The following is a 25,560-nucleotide window of genomic DNA, read 5'->3' on the forward strand; positions in this document are numbered from 1 at the left end:
TAGCTGCTGGGCCTCTGAGGGTGCGCATGCTGGGTGATAGGCAGCCTGCTGAAGACCAAGTGCACGGGTGTCTGAGGTGGGAGGATGTGATGACGCTGTGCTCCTGCGCAGCGGGAACTTGGGCCTTTAAAAAGCTGAGGAAACTGCCTCTGAGCAAGCAGTGGCTACACTGGAGGCAAGCACACCCAGGTCTCACATTAAAGAAGCCAAACTGTCTGCTTCAAAGAAAAAAGGCAACATCCTGTCACAGGCCATGCTCTGGCAAAAATGTAAGTGGTTCGGCTGTGGCTGTCAGAGCCGTATCAGCATGGGTAGGGGCTGGGGGCTCACCAGTGAGCTGTCATTGAAGAGGTGGTGGTGGTGGTGAAGGGGTCCACGGGAGTCTGTGTTCCCAGGCAGGAAATCAGGGAGGAGTGAGGTGGGCGAGACACAGCCTGGTAGAGAAACCAGCCTGTCAGAGGTGATGCTGATTTTCCAGGTTGGAGGGGAATGAACTACTGTTCCAAGGTGGGACAGCTCGTTGTAACTTTGCTGCTGTGCATGAATCACTGTGGTGAAGAAAGGGCAATTTATGATTCACAAACAACAGCCAAATGTGATATTGGTTTGGGGTTCGGAGGGGAAAACCATGCAGTTCTTTACTTGACTTTATTTTATAAACAGCTACTTTTCAGCCTGTGGTTCAATTCCATGGGCCTATTTCTCTTTGAGTTACTGAGCTTGCTTTCTTTTCTTTTCTTTCTTTCTTTCTTTCTTTCTTTCTTTCTTTCTTTCTTTCTTTCTTTCTTTCTTTCTTTCTTTCTTTCTTTCTTTCTTTCTTTTTTTCTCTCTCTCTTTCTTCTTTTTTTAATTCTCACCCCAAGGAAATGGTCATTGATTTTAGACAGAGGGAGGAGAAGAGAGGGAGAGATGGAAAGAAACATCAATGTGAGAGAGAAATAGGTATCTGTTGCCTCTTGTACATACCCTGATCGGGGACCAAACTGAAACTTAAGCATGTGCCCTGATAGGGGATGGAGCTGCAACGTTTTGATTTATGGGATGATGTTCCAACCAACTGAGCCACACTGGCCAGGGCTGAGTTACTGAGCTTTCTGCCTGTCAAAGATGTGATTTGCTTCAGATGAGACAATTTGAAAAGCTGGCTTTGTCAAGCATGTCTTTACCCGCTTCACTGTCTTGCCTCTTGTCAATCTTCTCATTTTGTGGCAAGACTTGTGTGTACCAGTGAAAAAGGGCAGCAGGTTTATCTTGAATCTTCATGTTTATTCCTGGAGTTGGATGGAACAACTGAGAACTTTATTTTCCATTATATGGAACTGAGCAGAGACTTGTGTTATTAATAACTGAAATCATACAGAGATTATCTACAACATTCCTTTCTTGAAATAACAAAGTCAACTCAATGGCTTTATGATTGTTGAAGCTTATTGGGACTCAGTTCTGTACTTCCTCAAGAAAGAAATATTACCAAAAAATTGCTCTATTGGTTTTTTAAAGGTGCTTAGGTCTTTAAAATGACCTTTAATGAGTTCAGGTATGCCCTACCTCAAGCAAACTTAATATGAGAAAATTTAGATTTACAGAAAAAGATAAATTAGGGAGTATATTTATTTTACAAAAAGATATTATATTGGAGCCCTTAAAGTTCTGAAAATATACTTTCATTGATTAAAACATAAGTTACGGTCACTTTATCACCAATTCATTGTTTCATTATTTCTTGTGTAAACTCTCTGGAATTGAGCTGGTTAATGTGTACTGTGAAGAGTGACTTCAAAATTTCTCAGAGTGTGAAGTCACATCATATCGGCAAGATATGATTTTTAAGAAATAAAAAAATGAATTATAATTTGGATCTGAGAATTGTGGAATCCTTCCAAGATAATTGGGGATATTCTGGTGTGGGTGGTGTGCAGCTGCCGCCTGAAGGAGCATCGAGCAGGACCCTAGTCTTCGGGGACAATGGCACCCAGCCCTGCGGGAGTGCCGTGTGGCAGAGGGCAGGTGGGCGTCATCTTTGCTGGGAGCTGCTATGTGTCCCTATGCCGTTACACTTAGCACTGAATCAGTGGGTTTTATGTGAGCCCCTGGAGGGACTTCTGCTTTGGTTTCTATCAGAGCAAGTCACTCTCCTTTGCTCTTAATTTTTAGGTCTCTCACACGTAATATGGGGTAAAATAAAACCTACTCTGCAGTGCTGTCCTCAGTAAGCGGAGATACCACCGAAATGATGTTGATGCTCTGGTTGTGCTTCAGTGTCTGAGACAGGCATTGCTTCCCCGTGTTCATATTCTCCCCTCTTGGTTACACACTACATTTTTCTTCTTTAATTCTGCCTCAGAGACTAGAAATTTTATAAAAGGGGATGCTGGAGGAATGTTCCCTGCTCATACCCTGGAAGTCAAATCAGGGGCCACAAAACTCCATCCTTAGGAAGACTGCACTGAAAGTTTGTCAGTGGAATAACTGTGTGAACCTTCTCGGTGTTAGATGCACACAATTAAAATGCACCTTAGCTGTCCTTGGGCACCTTAAAAAAACTTAGGAAGATCCCTGGGCACTGGACCCCTCCTCTTACCCCGAATCCAAGTAAGGCCCTTGTTTAGGGTACCAAGGGCAACAAGGGCACCTGGGTGACTAAACCCTGTGTGAAAACCAGTAAAAACAGGGCAACATTTGTCAGCCCACTTAGAATCACCTGATGGAAGGGCAGGGTTTGAAATCAGACACCAAGAGTGCTGAAAGGGCACTTTCTTTTTTCAGAAAACACCCTCAAGGCATGAGCTGAAATGACTGTACTATGAGGTTCTGGAAAGGGTTAAAAAAACATTCACTTTGTAATTGTTGCCTCCTCCCCACCTGACCCATGACCCTCATTTGTGGACTAAATGTGAACATGGGCTTTTGGTTCAGATCAGCTCAGAACTGCTGGCACACAGAAGTGGAAATCTTCGAGCCCCATCCATGGGCCTGAGATTTGCTTGGCTGATCAATTAGTTAAAAAAGTCACTCTACTTGCAATTCTCCCCCTGGCTTCTGCATTTGGTCCTGCAGGTCTCTCTTGGATGTGAAGCGTAACATCCACCCCAGCAAGAAGCCCTTGTTAAGGCCTTCTACAGACAGTGCAGCAGAGACAGCAGGAGTGATGCACAGGGACGAGTCTGGGTTTGAAACTTGGCTCTGCAACTGAATTATTTAACCTTATACTCTTCAAAACCTAGAAAATGGGGGGGAGTGTCTAATCCCCACCTTACAAGTTTTCTGTCAGAGCTAAATTAGAGAATGTAGAATGTGTCGTCAATCTCCTGATAAGTAATAACAGTAATGAGAGAGCCCCCATTCTCCTGGACACCTCCCATGGGCCTGCCTTGAGTGATCAGGGTTATGACAAATTCCCTCATGTCTATTGTTTTCCACACTTTGATGAGAATAGTTAAAAAGTCACACTCAGAATATTCTTGAATGATAGGCTCTTACAAACTGTTTTCCAAGGGCCTGTCTAAACCAGGGTGGGCATGCAATGGCCGGGGTGCCAAATCAGTCTTGACATCTGGTTTTGTAAATTCAGTTTTACAGGAGCACAGACACGTCTTATCAGTTACATATTGTCTGGGGCTGTTTTTAAGACAGGAGAGAAGTTGCCACAGAGACCCTATGGCCTGCAAAGTCTAAAATATTTACTATTGGCTCTTGACAGGAACAGTTTGCAGACCTGGGGTCTACACTGATGTGGGTAGTTGCTTTGGTATTCATTTCCTTAGGGCACTCAGCGTCCCGGGGTTGCACAATGCCAGTGCCAGGGCAGGTAAAGCTTGTAGTCAATTGAGTAAATGATTTGCACCACACCTAAATCAGATTTGGTTGACTTCCTCTTTAAAATTAATGAAATTGTATATAATGGACTCAATCCCACCCATTAGAAAATGAAGGAACTACTGTTTCTTCTTGTTGTTACCTGTGTTAGGGGAAAGTCTACGTGATGATGAAAGGGAGGCCTGACTGATTTTCTCTGAATTGGCTGGTTGTCTTGATGTCATACTCTGAGCCTTGGCATTTCATTGGTGTAGTTCCCAAGGAGGCACCTTAGGAACAGGGAATAGTTATTACCAAATTACACATGTATGGATGTGCCTCTGCTTTCAGACGGCTTGCACAGGGCAGAGGTTCACCAGGCAGATACAGTATAGTCTCAAAATTCTCATCGACACGGACCTCTGGATTTACTCCAGGGTTCCATGAAGTGGCCAAATAATTTGAGGCAGATAAAAATGCAGTTAAAGATAAGGAAAACCTGTCATATGTGTACAGTTTTGGAAACTCTATCTCCTGCATAAATTCAGGCAAACTTACCAAAAGAAGTAATTTAGGTTTGTGGAGTGCCGCTTAATATTTCTATTCTGTTACCACATTTGCCTACTCAAGAAGCCTAGTAAGCACCTTTATTTCTTACCAAGTATATTTATTGATTCAGTGGTTTTCGTTGATAAGGAAAAGTAGGATCTGGAAGACACACAGGGATTCCCAGGCACAGAAAGAGGTGAAACAAGTGACGTGCATTTACTAAGCACACAGATTATTGGTAAAGGAGCAGGTGATTTTCAAGGTGGGCACTTCACTTCCTGCTCCCTATATTTACCAAAGAAAAATGCCATCTTTGCCTCCTGCTACACCCAGAAAGTTTCCGAGTCACAGATTTTGAAATCTCTCAAATCTCTTAAGTTCAAAGCTGCAAATCTGCTTTATTGTGAAGAACAAAAAGAACCAAGGTCCTCTACAACTGTTAGCTAAATATCTGAACATTTAATTCACATCATTAGAAGTCCTGTGAAGTGTTGCTTTTAAACTTTTTCAAAGTAAAGGTATTAGGTTTTATTTTTTTCCCCTCTGACTTATATCTAAAGTGTATGTTTCCATAAAATAAAGATGTCCATCAATTTTTCACTTTGAGCCAGCCAAACCAAAATTGGCCAATTGATGATGATCATTAACATAGTTTTCACCTTTATGAAATATTTGGCAACACTCCAGTTTTCTCATTCTTGTTCAATAACTGCTTATGAAGAGAGGGTCTGTCTGGGATGGGGAGGCCTTCTTTGAAATACTGTGGGCCTGTCATGTGAGGTTATGGAAAGAGAGCCCGTGGATTGTATTTGCCAGTTGTGTGGGCCTTAGGCAGACCACCTAATTGCTCAGGGTCTCAAGTGTCCAGCAGTAAAATGGGACTTGCCTTTTCTGGGCTCAGGGCAAGGAAACTGAACTTCACTGGACTCCTTTTCCAGCTCAACTTACTGAGCTTTCATGAGTGCTTATACAACATAAATACACATTTTCAAACACGAGTCCTTAGTTGGACAGAAACAATTCTTGTATCTGCCTGGAGCGCTGCTTTTCAAGCTTGGCTCCATGTTGTAATGCTCTGGGATGTTCAAGAAATGCTGATGCCTAGTTCCCGACCCAGAGTTTCTCTTTAAATTCCCCTGGGCATTAAGTTTGCAAATGCTTCCCAGGTGATTCTACTGGGTAGTCAGTGTGAGAACTACTGACCTGGAGGTTGAAAGAGCTGGCTCCTAACACACTTCTGAACACTGTGCTACTGTGAGCAGGAAATGTTCAATTCTCTTCACAGGGATGAATATCAGCTATGGGGCATTGAGTAGTTATTTGGTGCTGTGCAGTGTACCAAATGTTCTTTTGGATCAGTCTGGATTATATTTGGTTGCTAGCGAAGAGACCAGAAACAACATGGATTTAAATAAGATAGTGATATACATTCTCTCACAAAAAGAAGTTTGTAGTAGGCTGTGTGGGACTGTATGGAGCCTCTATAATGTCCACAATGTCCCAGGCTATTTCTGTCTTTCTGGTCTGCTGTCCTTGTCATGTGGCTTTTGTCTTCAAGGTTGCCTCATGGTTGCCACTATAGCTCCAGCTATCAGGTCTGTGTTTTGGACAATGAAGAAGACAAGGGAAAGGCAAAAAGACCATGACTCTTCATCATTGCCTCTCCCCCCAATATGATAATTCTGATGACATTTAATGGTCAGCTCTATCTTTAAGGGAGAATAGTGTAATTTTTTAGCTTGGCACATCACCATCCTCTGCATTGCAGGGGTTATTATTGAGGAAGGAGAAGGCTGATGTTGGGAGTAGCAAGTGTTGGCTTTGCCACACTTTGAATGTATTATCTCATTTAAATGAGGTAGAAACTCTGTGAGGTAGGTTCTGTTTTAATCTCCACTTCATAGATGAGAAAACTAAAGCTTAAAAACCGGGCTAGTAATTCACTCATACAATGAAAATACTTTAACAATAAAAACATTTAACTATAACTACCTGTAAAAAATAAATGAATCTAATTTTGAGCCAAATAATGCAAACATAGAATTACTTGCTGGTTTATTCTTTTTATGTAAAGTTAAAAAAAACTAATAGACAATGTCAGAAGTCATAATACTTGTAAACTCTGCAGAGAGAGAAAGGAATGTTTGAGAGGGAAGATGAGGGAGACTTCCGGGGGTTTCAATATTATGCTCCTTGAATTATTCAGTGAATTAATAATAATTTATTGAACTCCATATATATATTTTAATGTACTTTTTGTGTATCTATTTATATTAATAAGATAAAAATGTAAAAGGATATTTGATGCTTAGAATAAAGAAAAATGGAAACAGGTATAAATGCCTTTCAATATGTTGAAAACTTATTTTCAATGCACGTGTTTCAGTTTACTTATGGAAGGAAACAAGGTCATTCCCCTGATACTATACCTCCTCTGTAGGGCTTTTTGCAGATATCATAGCTGCAAAGCAGGGCTCAAATGGAAGAGAGATACCTAGAATCTCTCCCAGATAACCCAGTTCACCTGTTTTCTGGGCAGCACTAAGGAGAGTCCTGTGTGGCAGCTTGTGCTGGGAGCCAAGAAGTCTGTCTCCTTGGCACTTCCTTCTCCCTTGAACTGTCTAGACTTCAGAAGAGTCAGGCCATCTCTTTTTGTGTGTGTCTGCAGAAATGCATGCGTGCACACTCATGTGTGTGTAGGTTGGGGTGTGGAAAGCAAGGTATAGAGAGTAAAGTTTAATTTTAAATCAGAGAGAGACATCTCCATTCTTTCTTTGCCCTTAGTGGTTTAAAGTGAGCCCCTGGGGTAGGCAGACCTGCATTTGAATCCTAGATTTATGCCTCACTGGCTGTATGATGCCGGCAAGTCCACCAGCCTCACTCTGCTGCCATTTCCTTATAGATACAATGAGAATGTGGTTCTTCATAGGGTTGTGGTAGGTGTTCACAACAGTGCTTGGCATTAAGTCAGTACTCAATAAATGTTAATTACTAGTGTTATTTTCTCATTTTCTCTTACTTTTACCTCTGAGGACAAATGTTATGCAGCTAATTCTAGATTATGACTTGTGTGGCCTCTGGGTTCTGTGTTTCTTGTGAAATAGCAGGATGCATATTTCCAGTCTTGTAGTTTATGGTAAGGCTAGTGATCAGGGCTCATGCTGACAGTTAAGCTGGCCATTCTCTTACTGAACTTGGAACTTGGGCCACAATTTCCCACCAGCCTTATAAGGAGTGATGGCAGAAGGCTTGTACTGACTGGCAAACTTGTATTTGTTTTTTTATTTTACGGGATTGAACTGAGGTGTTTATAATCTTTCTGTGAGGAGTATGACACTTGAGTATGCAAAAAATAGCACAGATGATACTGAAAACTGAAACAGCAATGTGCTGGCTCTTTTCTTAGTAATGGTTTCATTAGTATCACTTTCTGGGAAGAGCAAGTAGCCAAAACATTATAAACCAAAGTCATTCTCAGACCAGGTGTTGGGACCAGAAAGGATTTGACCACATTTAAGAAAAGCTGAATTACCTTTGAATCCTCTGGGAAGAACCATAAATTGAGTTGGAGAAGAAAAAGAGTCCAAAGTTATAACTTTCTAGAACTGAGAAATCCTGGGGAGAGGGAAAAGAAAGGAAGAAAGAGAGGCAAGAGGATTTAAAATAGGAGCAAATTTGAATGGCCGATGAAAGCAGCACCAGTTCAAGAAAAAAAGATGTACAAGGAAAATCAGCCATCCATTTATCACCCTATGCATGCACACATCCATCCAATGACAGAATTATCTTTAACAGGAGGGAAGCAAAAATGGAGTTAAGGAAGGTGTCATGGAGTATATGTCATTGAATATGAAGCCTCAAGAATAAATGATAATCAGACTTTTTGCACAGATACTGGGAGCAAAGAGACATCTTAGGACATAAATATGAGTGTTTAGAAGAAAATACAAGGATACCTAGGTTGACATCTACAACATTTTTGTCATAAATTGTTTTATTCAAACAAAATCTACTGCAGAGCTCTAACACACAAAAAAGGGCACTCTTGGGGCGATATCAGAGCTCAGATTGCTCATTCACTCCTCTGCTTCCTCCTCTTTATTGGCAGCTGCAGGCACCTTTGCTGTATTTCAGGTTCTTTAGCAAACTATGGAAATGATCCCTGAAAGTATAGTCTTGCCAGGTTCTTTAGATTACACAGAATGACAGCCCTGACCTGGACCAATCCTCCATTCCTTCAGCAACATCCCTAACACCTGGTTACAGGTCCTTGGTTACTTCCAGGGTAAAGACCTCTTTCCTGGAGCAAAGTGAGTCTCTGTGAAGCATGTTAAATTGGTCTCCACAGAGCTTTGAGGCTGTGAAGATCATGCTTTCTGTCTTTATGGGTATCTTGTGAATTAAAAGGGGGACATATTTCTTAAAGACGGAGCCAGTGACTTTTTTCCCAGGCTTCATATTCAAATAACTCCTCTCCGCATACCATGGAGCCATTGGTTAGTAAACCAGAGACCTAGCAAAACAGTTCATTTGGACTGGCAGTTGTACCTCACACCAGGAACCAACAATCAGGGCTACTTCCACTTACATAGGCTATACTCCAGGCTACCATGAGCCTTGGGACTTGAATAAGTAGGTCAGACCCAAAATGCACAGTCGATGTTGGGTTTAAAGAGTCATTCCTTCAAGGAAGTGATCCATGTCTGAGGGTCTAGGGAAAAGTTTATTTCTTTTGCAAAAATCTCTTTGGTCTTGAAAATTCCAAACTGGGTATTATTTAAATTAAGGAACAAGCAATTAAATTTCCTCTTCTCTAGCTGCCTAACTATAGGTTTTTCCTGTTCTATATCAGATTGGCAATGCTAGAACCAGAACACAGGTCTTGATCTAAAAAGAAAGGAAGTATTTTTCCACCTTCTGTTCCACTTTCTCACTTAGGTGTTGCCTTGCTATAGAATTTGGGTGGGCAACTGGGGTTGGTTCACCCCCTGATATGGTCTTATGCTCTCAGTGTGGGCCCCTTCTTCCCTTTTTTATCCCTGCTGCTTTAATAAACCTGAGACTATACCAGATATATCAGCCAGAAGTCTGCCTTGCGCTAGTAGATGATAAAAGTCCCCTTTCTGACCACTGAAGAGCCCTTTGAAAAAGTATCTATGACTATGGCCTTAATCTCAGCTATATCCCTATCTTTTTGGAGGTAGATACAGGTTCTTTGAGGGGCCATACCTAATGTCATGACAAAGGCATGCCACCTTACTTTGTTTGCCACTCAAAAATCTCCAACATGCTTCTTGTTGGGGGATCATACTTTCAAAAGTCAAATCGGCAACAAACCTAATCCTCTGGTGGCTTCTAAAGAAAGAAGCCATACTGCTTAGCTTATGGTATCTTTACCATAGGCCAGTGTCAGGATTTTGACTCCTCCTGTCCAGGTTTGTTCTATTTGCAAGTGAGGTCTTTGACCAGTCTCTCTGCAGCATCATTGGCTTCCTTGTGTCCTAAACAGAGCTGTCCTGTTACTCGGGGAAACCAGCCCCAGGTATCTGAGGGATGACCTCTAGGAGAACAATGAAGGCAGATTGAGACAGGCCTGGCTGGCAGCAGAGGGCCCTGAGTATATCGAGGAGGGAGTCATTCAGTATCAGGATGTAGCAGGACAGGGCAAAGTTAGAGCTACTTTTCTGATGAATGAAGGGCCAAGGATTTTTGGCTGAGATCAAAGGAGAATCAGCTACTTGTTGAGCAGCTATTATGTACTGGGTGTTTAACTGTGTTAATTTTATGCTGTCCTTATGATAATCCAATGAAATGGACATTATCTCATTTTACAAATAGGGAAACTGAGACACAGGTTAAGTGATTTGCCAAGAATCACACAGTGATAAGCTGCCTAGTAGCTGTTTCAAATGAGGTCTGCTTGAGTCCTAAATGATCCCATACCACTTCTCAATACCAAGAATTTTAGGGTTGCATTAGGTGCTTCTTTCCCTCTCAACTGAAATATATCCACCCTTGAATGGAGGTGGGCTCTGATTTCATTGGGGGTAGTCTGAGTCAAAAGCCCCTGAAAATTTGAATTCCAGGATATTTTATTTGGGAATCAGTATAGAACCTCTGGAGCCAGCTGATTTTCATCTTAGAATCTGAGTTCCTAGGATTAGTTTTCTCCAGTGGGCTAATCAGCCAGGAGGAGATAGGGCCAGCTGGTGAATGCATCTTTGGGTTTATTCAGGATCTCTGGGCTAGGGAAGGACTCTGGACATCTGGGGTTATTTTGTGTATCCTGATGTGGGTTGAGCCTGGCCCCAGAGCAGTCTCTCTGCATTGGGACAAAATGACCATGGCTCTTTTTTCTATACACAACTTCTATAAACTGGGGCACCCAGCTTGCTGATCATGCAAACCCTATTGAAGCAAGTGTAGTTGGAGGCCAGCCAGACGAACCAAACAAGCCAGAACATTTCAACTCTGAGGCAGATGCAGCTCTGTTAGAGTTTGTGATTCTAGGCTTGTTTGTGCAATTATTTGATTAGGTCTTTATACCTCACCAGACTAGATAATAAGCTTCATGATAGAAAGAACATGGTTTAATCTGCTCAGCAAGTACTTGTTCAATGAATGCTCTGCCAGGGGTCTCCTGGTCTTGCTCCTGTCCTGGAGCATGATGCATCTGAGATGGGAGCTCTTTCTGCTCTGGTGACCCAAGTTTCTATAAAAGGCGGGCAGATGCAGCTGCTTTCTCAGGTGGACCTATCCACTGTCATTTCAGTAGAAAATAACAAAAATAAAACTTTGCGGGAAATTGTTTGGGTCTTTCAGTTCTCGTCAGTCCTCATGTGAGAGGACTGCTGGTAAGCTTCTCATGGACTTCTCTCTTCTCTTTTGGTTTGTCAACACCATTTCTTGGGGAATTGGCCATCAAGGCAGACTGAATCAGGATGGTCCAAGCCCAGACTCCAATTGGAGGAAGAAGGGTTAGAAAAGGACAGTGGACCATTCTACAGCTGACCTCCATTGTTACCTAGAGAAGTGAATGTGACTTGCCTGGGTGGGGAGGAAGCAGGCAGTGAAGCAGAAATGGACTATACTTGGAATCAGAGGTCCTAGGTTTAGATGATCACTGTTATTTATAAGTGCAGTCCTTGGGCAAGTCATTTAACATCTCTGAGCATTACTTTTCTCATCAGTGAAAAAGAGGGTAAGAGGAAGAGCTCCCTGGCTTATTTCAGAAGTTGTGGTGAAGCTTCACATGAAATTGTTTGTGTTAAAACCTATTTGAGGCACAGGACATTGCAAAGGTGAGTGTGGTTATTTCTGAGTTCCTGGGAGTTAAGGTTGTAGGTGAGGAAACACATGGACTCTTGGCATTGATTCATTCAACATACTTGAGTCTCCACACAGAAGAGACATTACACCGACACTGTCCCTGGGAGTAGAGAGCAGAATGCAATAGCCTTCCCTGTCTTCCTGGTCTGCAGGATGTTGAGAAGGAAGATGAATGAGTGGTGAAAGGAAGATGAAAGGTGCTGAGAGCTCTCTGGAGCCTGGATGCCTCAGCAGCTGTGTCTGTGAGGCTCTGGCACTACAGGCCTTTTGACTGATGCTGCCCAAGGTCATGTATGGGGTGGGACATTAAAAACATTTGGGACAGTCCATGTAATTTTGAGATTGCAGAGCAGGGACATTTTAGGCATGAGCTTGGTGCATGAGAGTGGTTTGTGGGTAGACAGGCTCTCTATTTAAGCCTGAAAGAGTTTGAGAGGAGTGTAATCACTGTGGGTGTCCATTCCAGGCTGGCTGTGGCTTCCTTTTTGTAGGGATTACTTGGCTCCTAGATCCTTTTGGTCTGGGGTTCTCTGATTCTAAAACCGAACAATCCTCTGCAGTCATCCTAAATGTACTTTAGGAACATCTCCTGGCTCCTCTTTGTCAGAGTGTTCCCTGAAGGTCCTTTATACTTGCTTAAAGTTCTGGGAAATTCTAAGGGCCCATGGCTCTCCTTAGTCTTTCCCAGTGACCTATGGTTGATGAGTGAGCTCTGTGAAGGTTGATGAGAATATGTCTCATAAGATGGGGATGCAGGGAGGGCACATGCCCTTCTTCTCTCCAATCAGAGCAGAGACATGGAGTCAGCCACTGTCTTTGGTCTTTGAGATCTTCAGACAGAGACATCAAGATGTCAAGACTTAACTCCTCCTGGGCTGTCCCAGCAGTCTTATAAGCAAGATAAAACTGTAATTCAGTAGAGGTTCCACTTTCTTATATCTTTGGAACATCTTCTTTAAAACCACCTTTCCGCCCCTGTGCCCTGGGATTTATCCAGATTGCTAGAGTATATAGTGTTAATATTTCCTGGCTGCAGGGGCCTTTCTGTTCAAACATTGGTGAACAGAAAGCCTACATTGACATGCATATGGATTCTCTTTGTTGGCCTACATTAAAAAAAATTAACTACAATCTAGTGTAAATTGGTCAGGAAAACTTTTTTTGTAGTGTGTCAAATCCAATTTTGGCCAAAGCCCAAATTCTTTCTTCCTGTTTGGAAAAAAATCAGCCATTGTCCATGAATGGAAAAAGCAAATTTGAAAACTCAGATGCTCAGACCTTCACTATGGGAAGAACACTTGCATTGGTGTTTAAATTAAGGATCTCAATAAGAGAGATCCTTTAGCCAACCTGAGCTAAACTTACCCAGGAGACCTCAGCAATCATAGGCATAGAACACAAACAAACTTCTTCACGTTAAAGGGAAAAGTGTCAGCTACTTTTTTTTTTTTTTTTCAGTTAGAAGCTAGGGCAAGTTTGTTGGCCCTAGGCTTGAATTCCTATTGTTCAGTTATTTGTTTTTGGTTTTGCTACAAGTAAAGAGAAAATTATTTGTATTTCTTCTTAATGGGTCTTTTAATAAAAATAATACTGAAGATTCAGCAGCAAGAGAGAAAAATATTTACTCTGGTTACTTGGAATGATTAATAGTGAATCACCTGTCCTTCTGGGTAGGGAGGGTTTTGTCTTTCAAAATGGCCCTGTTCAGTGGCCTTGAGCTGCAACCAGTCAGTTGTAAATGGATGCCAGTCAGAGCTAGACAGTCAAGATGGGTGGGAGAGGTTCATCTTCCTGGTTCCCTGGTGAGAAAAATGTGGGCTTATTCTGAATCCTACCTAGCCCCTACAGCAGCTGGCCCAACTGGTGTTCAAATTACTGCCTGGCTGTGGTGGCTCTTTAGAAATCTGTAGCAGGACATTGGTTGGGAGGAGAGTCTTCTTTCAAGAACATCCTGATGGCTGTTCTAGCTAGGAACACCTGTCTGGAGAGGCCTCTCTTATAGCCTGCCAGAGCAGAACTTCCAGCGAGCAATGCTTGGGTGTCAGCTCTGCTAGGAAAGCAGTTTCCTCACTTTGGCATGAATGTGGTTTGCATGGGGTCACTAAATAAACAAGTGCTGGCAATTTTGCATATTTCCTCAGTGATATTTAGCATGCCTTCATCAAGGCACTGGAGGGCCATGTTTATTTAAATCAGTAGAATCCACATATTCCCTAAGCTTGGTGCAAAGCAAGCACAGTGCCTACATATAGCCAGAGCACTGTCTGAAGTGGCCAGTCGACTGTCTTGCAGCTGTCATGGTCTGTGCTCTCTAGCAGAGCGGCAGCTGCAGGACTCTTATTTTTGTGATGTGGAGCATGTCCGGGTGTGTGGCAGGGGGAACCGAAATGTCTTCTGCTGACTTTTTATACCTTTAGATTTTCTCGTTGCTCTTTTTGGAAAAGGGAAGCCCTTACTGGGGCTGAATTCATAGGTTTTTCTGTAAATGAGTCCCCCTGCCCCGCAAACTCAACTTGTGACTGATTTCCAGTTGTGGAAAGGCAATACGGCAGAAGTTCTCTGCCGGAAAAATGAGATTCCCAATGAGGGCCAAGAGGCTTGTGTTTAGGTGAAAAGTTTTCTCTCAGTGATGGATACTTGGATGCCCACAGGAGAATTACAGAGCCTTCAGAACACAGGATAAATGGTGAGAAAGCTTCAGGCTTTGAGGGGGGGTTACTACCCAGAGCTGCAATTTGATAAGGGGGCTATTAAATTCTCTGGTAAACTCTACTTGGATTTTTGTGTTCTGATATTATTTAAATCTCCTGTTTTATTTTCTCTGGTTCTTCTTTTATTATTATTATTTTAAGAAATCATTTAATACTCTTAATTTTTTTGTATATTCTAGTTTATTTGTTTTGAAGCTAGCTCAATGCAAGGATCCAGAAGCTCCATAGCAAAGCAATCATGACTTCAGACAGCCTTCTTTTCTTTTCCAAATGTGCATTTGTGGGTTCATTTCTTGTGCCAGTGGCAATGGGGACTACAGGGTTTATTGTAGAACTAGAAATGTTTATTGTTGCTTTACAAGGGCTGGTGTGAAATGCACCAATCTCAAGTTTTCATCTTGCAAATACACTCGGCCATTGGGCTTCTGTGGGAATTGTCTTGAGCTTCAGATTCTGATATTTCCTAGTCATTTTGCAAAGCTACGGTCCGAAGCACCCTCACTGTTGTTCACTCACTGGAGTCAGTTACAAGATTCCGTGACAGTTGGTGGTGGACCCACTGGTGGGCAGTCAGCACATCCTGGGGAGCTGTGGGAGTTCTGTAACTGCAATAGGTACTGCTCTCCATATGGTGGTTGTGCCAGGGCACACCTGTTGACACTGGGTTTCAGGGAACTCCAGACATCAGAGGGTGGTGCCCTCTGCTATAGCACCTCCCCAAGCCCTGTTTGTTCATTGATTCCAAAACAACAGGAGGCAGGAAGCCTTTGCTTGACAAGATCCTGGAAATGCCTGACTGGCCACTTTGCAGCCAAGTATTAGAAGTGTTTATTCCTGGGAGGGAGTGGGAGCGGGCATGCTCTTAGGCCTTCCTCAGAAATGTACATGCAAATCAGGCAGGGGTAGGGGATTAGCTATATACTTTTCTTTGATCTGGTCTGAGGTGAGTGTGTGTGTGTGTGTGTGTGTGTGTGTGTGTGAGAGAGAGAGAGAGAGAGAGAGATCGAGCATTTCTTGTCCTCAACTGAATTAACAATGTGGCCACAGTGCTCAGGCCCTCAAATAACTCTGTGCTCTGAGCTTCCTGCATGCAGAATGTCTCAGGCTACACTTTGTGCCTAAAAACAGATGGAAACCCAATTAGAGACAATTTGGTTGAGTGATATGGGTGTGAACAAAGATGCAGTGGCCATGGGTGACCATGAGAATGAGTAAGGAGTGTGTGGGAGGGCAGGTGCCCCCGTTCTCTGCCATGTCAGGCCACACCTGGGGTCTGTGGTCAGCACTGGGCATCACCCATCATAAGGGGAAGTGGTAAGTGGAACTTGTGCAGGCGTGATGTGTGTAGAAGGAAGGTCGAAGGGATTCCACATGTGTCATTAAGAAAAGGTGAAGGAAAGTGATATTCTTTCAGGCTCTGCAGGGCACCTGGTCTCCATCAACAGATGCTGGAAAGGGCTGCTAGTGTTACTGCTAGTGATGAATATACAGGGTGGGGGGAAGGTAAGTTTATAGTTGTGAGTATGGAAAAATAATACAACAATTAATAAATAATAATACAAGAATAAACTGTGTTTTGCATATTGCAACTGTAAACCTACTTTTCCCCCATCCTGTATTAGCTCACATTGATTTGATGCTTACTTGGTGCAAGCTCTATCCTAAGTATTTACGTGCAGTTCTCAAATTACACTACAAGGTATACACCACAATGATCATCTTTTTATAGATGAGGAAACTAGTAATGAATGGATCATGAATTGTGAGTTTCATTGGTAAGTAATGCAAAGGAAAGCTATGCTTTGTTACCATGAGGCAGGTATGGTAGAGAATGAGATATTGCAGCTTTCCAGGCAGGGTGGGAGTGGGTGGGGGGAGGGGAAGAAAAATAACATGTATTGAACATCTACCATATGCTGGACTTGGTTTGGGAGCTTCCCATGTATTGGTTTAGTTAATCCTCACAAGTATTGTATGAGACAGGAATTATTATCTCCATTTCACAGATGAGAAAATTGAGGCCCAGGGATGTTAAATAAACCCTTTGAATACAGGTATTCTTGGCTCTCAAGTTCATTGTTGCTGCTACTTTGGACAAAGGTGATGGTGCATAGGTGGTCCTAGGGCACAGGCAGCAACAGGCTGGCTCCCTCTGCTATATACTTCTCTGTAAGCCTGAATTCACAGGTTGCAAATGTTTTATTTATGCTGGTCTCTCCCACTGGACTGCAAGGTGCTTGTGGGTGGGGGCCATGCCTATTTTGTTCAGCAATGTATTCTTAGTGCTGAGGGATATCTGAAAGAATCAATGCATACTAGTAGAGGTCCCTCATTATGACAGAGGATGCTAAAAAGAGGAAATTAATCTCCTATTAGATGTTGGAGAAAGTTTCTTGTGTTAGATTAGGGATGGATTATTAGTGGTTCTCATCTTAGCACAGCTTCCAAATTACCTGAAAGATTTTTTATAAAATCCTGGGATTCCTAGGCCCATATTTGGCCCCTAGAATCAGGTGCAGGGCCTGGGTCTCTCTTGTATTGCTACTTGGCCAGGTTAAGAAGCCCTCATGAATGCATCTGAGTTTGGGGTTCTCTGATTTCAAACCAGGTGTTCCTGGGGCTCTTGGACACCTCTTGCCATAGCCTGCCACCTTCTCTGCCTGCTGAGCTTTGAGGCCAGGCCATGAGTGTGCCTGGAGCACAGATGCAGGCCTGGTGCGGAGTCAGGCATGGGATCTTATCAGCTGGGTGTTTACCAAGCAAAGTTCCGCCAGGGCAGTGCTGCAGATCCGGGTTTTATAGATACCCAGGCTTCCGGGCCCTTATCGGTAGATGATAATGAATTCCCACCTGTGAGTCTTAAAGGCCAGTGTTACATGCCACTCTAGGCTGTGGACTGTCCGGGTAGGCAGATTGTCACTGCCCAGTGATGGCTGCTTTTGTCTTGCTCTGCCAGGATAGAAAGAACCCCATGGTACAGCTCTACCCTTTGGTTTCTTGGCTTTGATGACAAAAGGCAAAGGGAACAAGTCTAGATGCCCGAGGGTACATGGATAACCACTGGGTATTTGTCATATGTCCTGGCAGCCTGGGGAATGTGGGAACCATTTACTCCAGCCCACGCAAAGGTGCAGGAGATGTAAAGGGAAGAGGAATGGCACATTTTAACTTCTCACCCAGTCGATTAGTCAACAAGTAACTGACTAAGCTTGTTATGAACATACTACTTGAGAAGGTATAGAGAAATAAAGTACAATATCTGACCTTGAGAAATTTATAATCTAGTTAGGGGCATCAGAAATTTATACTGAAAAAGGTAACATTATTAAAGAGTAGACTAAAAATTAATTGAATGCTTACTCTGTATCTGATTTTATATTACATATACTATGCTACCCATTAACTAGGTCAGTGACTCCTTGTAACATTCTTTTAATAAGACATTGAAGATTAGGAAGCACAGAGAGGTATAGTAACTTGCCCAGTACCTCACAGCTACTGTGTTGCAGGGGAAGGTTTAGAGGCCTTTGCCATCTGACTCATAGAGTTCTCGCTCTGGCTGTTGACCTCTATTGCCCCCTGTGGTGAATACTAACCAGGTCTGGCAGCATTTGAGTGACAGACAGTAGGATGAAACAAATCCCTGTGGGCTGCCGGGGTGGTCCAGGAAGGTTGCACTAGCCTTAGGTTAGGAAGAATTAAGGGGTTAAGAAAAGTGAGAGGAAATCCTGACTATGGGAAACCCCAGGCAAAGAACATGTAGAGAAGTCTAGGTAAGCCTTCAGGCTGGAGTCAGGGTTTATGTCATAGTTAGTGTGCAATGTGGTTAGAAAAATGGGTTGAGATCACCCTATGGGGCACGTTCAATTTTAGACTAAGGAGCTTGGCCTTAATGGACTGGGTAGGGGGGAGCCATAGAGGGTTGGAGGTAGGAGAAATACTGGGAGAAATATTCTAGAAAGTCTCATGTGCTCCTCTGCGCTCAGACACTTAGGTGGTCAGGCACTCTGAGGTGGGGACTTGTCTGAGGAGGGAGATGAGCCCCAGTGACACTGCTTTCCACAGCCACAGCTCCAGAGCAAGCCCCAGCCCCACCACGGCCGTACCAGGGCGTCCGTGTCAAGGAGCCAGTGAAGGAACTGCTGAGGAGGAAACGCGGCCATGCCAGCAGCGGGGCAGCGGTCACACCTACAGCGGTGAGGGGTCCACTCTGGCCACAGAGAGAGTGTGTGTAGGGGGAGGGTGTTGGGCCGGAACACACTTCCCCGCCCCATGGAACACTCACTGGGGCACCAAGGCCACATGTTGCCATGGTAATGGCTGTTGCAAAATGGACTTGGGGTAGAACAAATTGGTGATTCCTTGAAGTTGGATGAGGGATGTGGGCTGGCGTGGCCCACTGAGCGAAGCCATTGCCAGAGCTTGGGTGAGTGAATGACTTGTGCATCCGGGTGTGAATTGGAAACTCCTCGGAAGAGGACAATAGCAGTCCCCTAAGTGCACAGCCTTTTTGCTAAGTGGAAGCAGGAATCCCTCAAAAGTGGAAGTGGTGGTGGTTAGGATGGGGTAGGTGTTTTAACAAGGCCGATTCCTCCCATTCTCTCCTGCTCTGGGACCCTCTGATCAAATTTGCTGCAGGGGGCTAGTTGGAGATGGCTGAACATTGACCCTGGTCATCTTCTTCCCTCCAGGTGGTGCTGCCGCATCAGCCCCTGGCCACATACACCGCAGTGGGTAAGAGCTCCCCACAGCCCTGGGCTCCTCCAGGACTCTCACCTGGCCGGCGCCTGCAGCTCTGCAATTTCCTTCTTTCCACAGGTCCTTCCTGCCTTGACATGGAGGTCTCTGCCTCCACAGTGACGGAGGAGGGGGCCCTGTGTGCTGGCTGGCTCTCTCAGCCTGCCCCTGCCACCCTCCAGCCCCTGGCTCCGTGGACACCCTACACTGAGTATGTGCCCCATGAAGCTGTCAGCTGCCCTTACTCAGCTGACATGTATGTGCAGCCAGTGTGCCCCAGCTACACAGTTGTGGGCCCCTCCTCCGTGCTGACCTACGCCTCCCAGCCACTGATCACTAATGTCACGGTATGTTGCACAAGGCTTTCCACAGAGCTGCACCAACTCATGCCTGGGGCACCCTTTTAGAACGTGGGCTGGCTTCCCGACTCCCAATCTTCCTCGCTCTTGATTCCCAGGATAATTAGGTTATCTAAGTTCACCTTGTCCTCCTGGAAGGCCTGCTATTATTCCCATTGACCTAAAATATCTTCCACAAAGAAGGCTTATGGCCTCCCTTACCATGCTTAATGCTCCTTGGGGTTGGGGCATTCTGCTTCTCTGTTTTAAACCATCCCTACTGCCTTGTGAGCAGTGATTCTGGGTTATGAGTCTAAGTTTTTAGTAAATGCATACCATGTGAGATTTCAGGGAGTCTCCTGCCAGAGCTAGGCTTTTCTCTCTATTCAGATAAGTTAATGGGTAGTCATCCACTTAACCGTGGGATTTATCAGAGACTTCTGGGCTGAGCAGCATGTGATACCCGATTTTAGAAAGCGATTCTTCTGATGGAGTCTGACCCACACGCAGGGTTATTTTCTGAGTTATGCCTCTAGTATCAAATTGCTTGGGCTCGAATCCTTGCCTCTTTTCACTTACTGGCTGTGTGACCCTGGGCTAAGTGACTTAATTTCTCTGAACCTTGTTGTTGTTATCTATAAAATGGGGCTACTAGCAAGAGAGTTGATATCAGGATCCATGGAATGATGCACGTAGAGTCCTCAGCATGGTTTCTGGCACAGAGAAAGTGCTCAATAAGTGCTAGTTGTTATAAGTCTCTCAAATCAACTGACAATTTTATCCGAGGTCTGTCTTCAAGTGCCAGATAGGAGAGGAATGGCCTGCTCCCCCAGGAATGAGGAAGGAAGAGAAATAGTTTAATGCAAATGGTATCTGTTTGATTAAAACTGGGTATTCCCCGAGTGTTGAGAGGACAAAAGGCCTATGGTTATAGCTGTGTCCAGCTTTAGTCCAAGGAAAACTGGGAGATAGACTTGGGGCCTCATGAACAGTTGCAGAGCCCAGCCTTGATGGTGGAGCTTGCTTTGGTTCTCTAAGACCCCTTCCTTTCCCTCAAGGGCTCAGTGTTATCCTGATGTTCCCCTGCCCTTTGAGTATCATCCAGGCATGGCCTGCAGCAACACTCCCACCCCATGCCTATCTGGCCACCCAGCATACAGGGGCTATATATGATGCCAGATAGGAAGGATTTAATTCAACACCTTTTCCAAAAGGGCTGGGAGTGGGGGTGGTGAACTTAATGGCTCCCAACCATTTCATGACCAAGGATTCCTTTCATTATTATCCTTTCATCATTCCCACCTCCTGCTTTGAAAGTTTCTGTGTATCAAACAAACTATATTTACCCAGTAATAATTTATTTGTTTTGCCCTTTTGTAAACTGACTCATCAAAGCTGATAAGAGCTACTCTGTGGGCACTCCTGATCAGCAGGAGATAAGACAAATCATGGCCCTGAGTAAAGAAACCTGCAGTTGTAATTGACCTACACAAATGTAAAACTAAAAAATTATGGGTTTCCATTTGGATTTTTGGAATATTGGAAATAATAAGGCATTGTTAGGAAGCTGGAAGGCCTCTGAGGCACTTTCTAGCTCCCTCATTCCATAGGAAAAAAACCCTTTAGCTTTGCTACTTAATCTGTGGTCCCTGGACCAGCCACTTTGGCATCATTTGAGATCTGATTAGACATGCAGAATCCAGGCCCTGTCCCTGACTTCCTGTACTGGAATCTTTGTTGTAACAAGGTCTCCAGGTCATTGAAATAAGCTCTTCCTGAATAACTAATAGTTCAGTCTCAAGACATGGTGGTACACTGGAGAGAAATATGACAGGGAAGATAGGGGTGGTAGGGGAACCCTTGGGCCCCTAATGCATCATTCCATGCAGAGACTTTCCTCTTCTGTCCGTTCCTCCACAGTGGTAGATAGTAAGTGTGTGGGCCCCATCTCTCTCGAAGGCTTGACCTGGAGTTTGCAGGGTGGTTGCTATGCAGCTGAGAGGCATTGTTTTAGAGTACCTGGGAGCATGGCCCTGACCTTTGTAGGTCCCTGCAGTGGCAATAGGGGCCCAGCTCAGAGACAGAGGATGCTGAGGATGGAAGGTAAGTGGACCTGTGTTGGCCCGAGGGGCTCTCAGAGTGCTGAAGCTGCTGTGTGCATCCAGGATCGTCTTTATCTCTGGGCAGGACTGTGGCCACCTTTGTGACACAGCTACTATGCTATGTGATAGTCTTATTGTTAGTATTTTCATTGATTTTAAGATGTACATCCCCACTCTTAGCATTTTAATATCTCTGAAATTGGGATGAATTTTATATCCAATGAAATTAGCTTCAGATATGGAAGTGGCATGAGCAAAGATATGGAGCTGTTGAGTCACAGAGTCAGGGACAGGGAACTGTACCTGACTTCTCCCTTCAGGAAAACACTGAGTAGGTGAAGATGGACCCCCCCCCCCTGCAGTGATGCAGCAAGAAAGAGCCTAGTTAGGGGAAATAGGGAACCTCTAGATGACAAGGGTGGGCAGTGAATACTTCAGGGCTGCTAACCCTTAGTCCTGTGTCTGTCCCATTACAGACGAGAAGCGCCACCACACCCACAGTGGGGCCCCAGCTGGAGGGCCCAGAGCACCAAGCACCTCTCACCTACTTCCCATGGCCTCAGCCCCTGTCTACGCTGCCCACGTCCACTCTGCAGTACCAGCCTCCGGCCCCAGCTCTCTCTGGGCCCCAGTTTGTCCAGCTCCCCATCTCGATCCCTGAGCCAGTCCTTCAGGACATGGAAGACCCCAGGAGAGCCATCAGTTCCCTGACCATCGACAAGCTGCTTTTGGAGGAAGAGGATGGAGATGGGTACACGCTCAACCACACACTCTCTGTGGAAGGCTTTTAGGGCTGGTCCCGCCTGAGAATCATGGTCCCTGAAACTGGGACCGAACCTCAGATCTATGTCTGTGTGGAGAAAAACCACACTTTTTACACCAAACTAGAATTGTAGACTGACATCCTTCCTCCCTCCCTTGCACTCTTCTCCCTTCTTCCCCCCCCTCCTTTGTTTCCCTCTCTTCCTTCCTTTCTCTCTGCCTCTACCTTTCTCATCCCCGTCCCCAACCTGCATTTATGTTCCTTTTGGGAAGGGAATTATAGAGATTTTAGAGATAATACTGGGTGGCAAGTGTTGCATATCTATGGTTCAGGTGCTTTCATTTCTGCCATGTTTCATTCCTGGGGAAGGCCCCTTCTCTGGAACTCCCACTGCTTCACTGGAGCAGCAGCCCTGCTGAGCTGTCTTCATCTGAGCCAGGGATGCCCTGCCCTCTGTCGTAGTGAGATGTATGGGGGTGTCCTGTGGGGAAACTGGCCCTGCCAGGACCTTCAAGGGCAGACTCAATGCCACAGTTCTTGAGCTGTCCATTCTCAAGAGTCGTTCCTTTGTTTGCCATTCTCAGTGTTGTCCCAATCTATAGCCTAGGCAGCGGGGTTTCAAGGCCTGGGGCTTGGTGGAGTGGGGGAGAAGAAGGAACACTGGAGTGGGTTGGGGCAGGGTCAAAGGGACAGAGGAGGGGTGGGCACATGGTGTGTGTAGATGGGGTGTGTTTATATGGTGGGAGGGGGACTGTACGGGGAGGGGAAGGTTGGATTTTATAGGATAGTGGGAGAGTGGAATAATGATTTGGCTCCAGATTAGTTGGTTATTAAGAAGAATAAACTTAAGAAAAATTGCCTTAGTAGGTAGTTTTGCTACTCTCTTTGATGATACTTGCAAAGAAAGCTCAGCTCTAATAAAGAGGATGAGGGATGTGTTTGCTCTTTCTTCCCATGCCCAGACCCTCTGTGGTGCTATGTGGGGGCCAAGGCCCACTGAAGCCCCCTGTGCCTGGGTCCTTGGTCACTGCTGTCACAGGTGCCTCTGTCATGTCTTCAAATCCTTCATAAGCCACCATTATGTGGAGCCAAGTCTTCTTCCACAAGCACCATACTTCCTAAGAGCCTTGGGAGCCTCGGCCAGAAGTACAATTCCATTTCTTTTCCTTCCTTGCTTCCTGCCTGCCTTCCTGCCTCCCTGTCTTTCTCCCTTCTTCCCTCCATCCCTCTTTTCTTTCTTTTTTCTTTTTTTTTTTTTGTCTGCAGGAATATAAGATTTGCAGGGGTCTGGGAATAGTTGTCACTGGGTGAGCTTAGCTCCTGAGAGTGGCTGTGTGCTTTGGGAATTGGCCTATCTGTCTGCTAATGACATCATTATTAAGCAGACACACTAGTTGGTAGAATATGTGTAGAAGTAATGGCCTTTTCTGGGAAATGATTGTTCCTTTGACACTTTTTTTCCTTTTTAAAATAAAAACTCTAAAGAGTTGCCTTAAAATTTTTTTTTCTGGTTTGGGTTTATTTTGACCCAAATTTCTCAGTATCAGATTAAAATCCCAATACAAATATCTTGAATTATTTTTATTCAGACTTAATTTTTAAATGGAAAAACTTAAGACAGCATTTTAGATAAATGATCTCAATCTTTGTTTCTAGTGATGGTGAGTAGGCCCTGGTGATGATTGAAAGCCCTGGTTTCATTCTGGCCAGGTTGGTCAGTTGGTCGGAGCCTCATCCGTGTGCCAATAGGATTTGGGTTTGATTCCCTGTCAGGGCACATATGTAGCCTGCAGGTTTGATCACGGTTTGGGTGTGTACAGGAGGCAACTAACCAAATGATGTTTTTCTATCACATCAATAGAAAAACATTTCTGTCCCATTCTTCCTCTCTCTCTAAAATTGATAAACATATCCTCTGGTGAAGATTTAAAAAAACAAAGCAAAATCCTGGTTTCTTATAAAAAACACTATGTAAATTTCTCACCTTACTGTCTGAAGATTCGATAGGACTCAGAAGCAATCTCCATAAGAGCATGTAAATTGGCAAGAACTGGTAAAGCAATAAAGTATTCTACATATTTACTAATATTTAAATGGTGTCTTTTTTTCTTGTTATCTTGAGGTAAAACGTTTTGGATGCATTAGTCACCTAGGTTTCTTCCCATTTTGTTTTTCTAAGATGGGAATAGTTTCAGTAAAGACTTGATCAGACTTTCCTGTGCTGAAGTGTTTTATTATCAAATTAACCCCCCTTAGCTTGCAGTCCCATGTCTGGCAGTGTCATTATAGGAAGGAGTTTACAGCAATTTTGTTGATTTTGCAACTAGACCTGCTGCAAGGGAAGATGACATCAACCTCACTGTTCCTTTAGTCCCTTTCTCCCAAGCAGAATGGATGAGGCCAGTAGGTGGGTCTCCAGGAGAGCAGGGGTCTAAGGAGAGGAAGGAAAATGTTTAACCCTATTGCTCTTCCTATTAGTCATGTACATGGGGGACTTCTAATGATCCCAGTTGTCCCAGCATAAGTTCAACCATTGACATTTCCGCAGCAGGCTCGAATAGCCCATCAGTCAGAACCCAAGGGCCTATGACAGGATGTAGACACTATGTCCAAAGGAAGCCGTCTTTCAGGGCCAGACATCACATGAAATGGAAATTCAAGAAGCCAGCCAGTCCCTTCTAACACCAATCCTTGGACTGAATAATGATTTGGAGGAGGTTCCTTTTCTGCTGATTTTTAGTAACAGCTTCTGTGTTCACTGCCTTCATTGTTATCTTTACTAGGTAATTATTATTAAAATTCACCTTATCCTTCCATAGCTCTTATTTTCAGATTTTTGGGGATAATATTACATCTAGTTATTTGGCTCACTTTAGATGATCAGAATTGTCTTATTTTATTTTATTTTTTGCTTCTTCTCCATGTCGATCATAATCCAGAAAAAAGACATGGAAGAAAAGGGATTTGAGATTCCTGCACCCTCATCTTTATTGAAGCTCACCTGTAAGACCTTTTAAAAATGTGAAGGAAGTGTGAATCACTTGATTGGCAACATGAGGAGAGTGACCCGTTTGGCATAGATTGGTGCCTTGCCAGATACTGGTCCCTGAGTCTGTCCATTTCTAGCATGAAATAGGGGAACAAGAAGGAGACAAGCATGTAGTAAGATGAAGAAGCTGGACATCTACTGAAGAGTGAAATCACACCAAGTGACTCAAATTCTCTGAACATTAGTC

General features: G+C 44.1%; 1 protein-coding gene across 1 annotated transcript; it reads left to right on the forward strand.

Moving 5' to 3' along the window:
- Nucleotides 1–11: 11 nt before the first annotated feature.
- On the forward strand, nucleotides 12–24,412 carry POU2AF1 (POU class 2 homeobox associating factor 1). The gene is given in 6 exon segments (XM_037152352.2): nucleotides 12–149; nucleotides 152–269; nucleotides 18,450–18,580; nucleotides 19,076–19,118; nucleotides 19,203–19,468; nucleotides 22,038–24,412. Coding segments are annotated over 6 exon segments (996 nt in total). The 5' UTR covers nucleotides 12–26; the 3' UTR covers nucleotides 22,353–24,412.
- Nucleotides 24,413–25,560: the final 1,148 nt, after the last annotated feature.

Source organism: Artibeus jamaicensis, unplaced genomic scaffold (genome assembly GCF_021234435.1).
Source record: "Artibeus jamaicensis isolate MK-2021 breed Jamaican fruit bat unplaced genomic scaffold, CSHL_Jam_final contig_585, whole genome shotgun sequence".
NCBI lineage: Eukaryota > Metazoa > Chordata > Mammalia > Chiroptera > Phyllostomidae > Artibeus > Artibeus jamaicensis.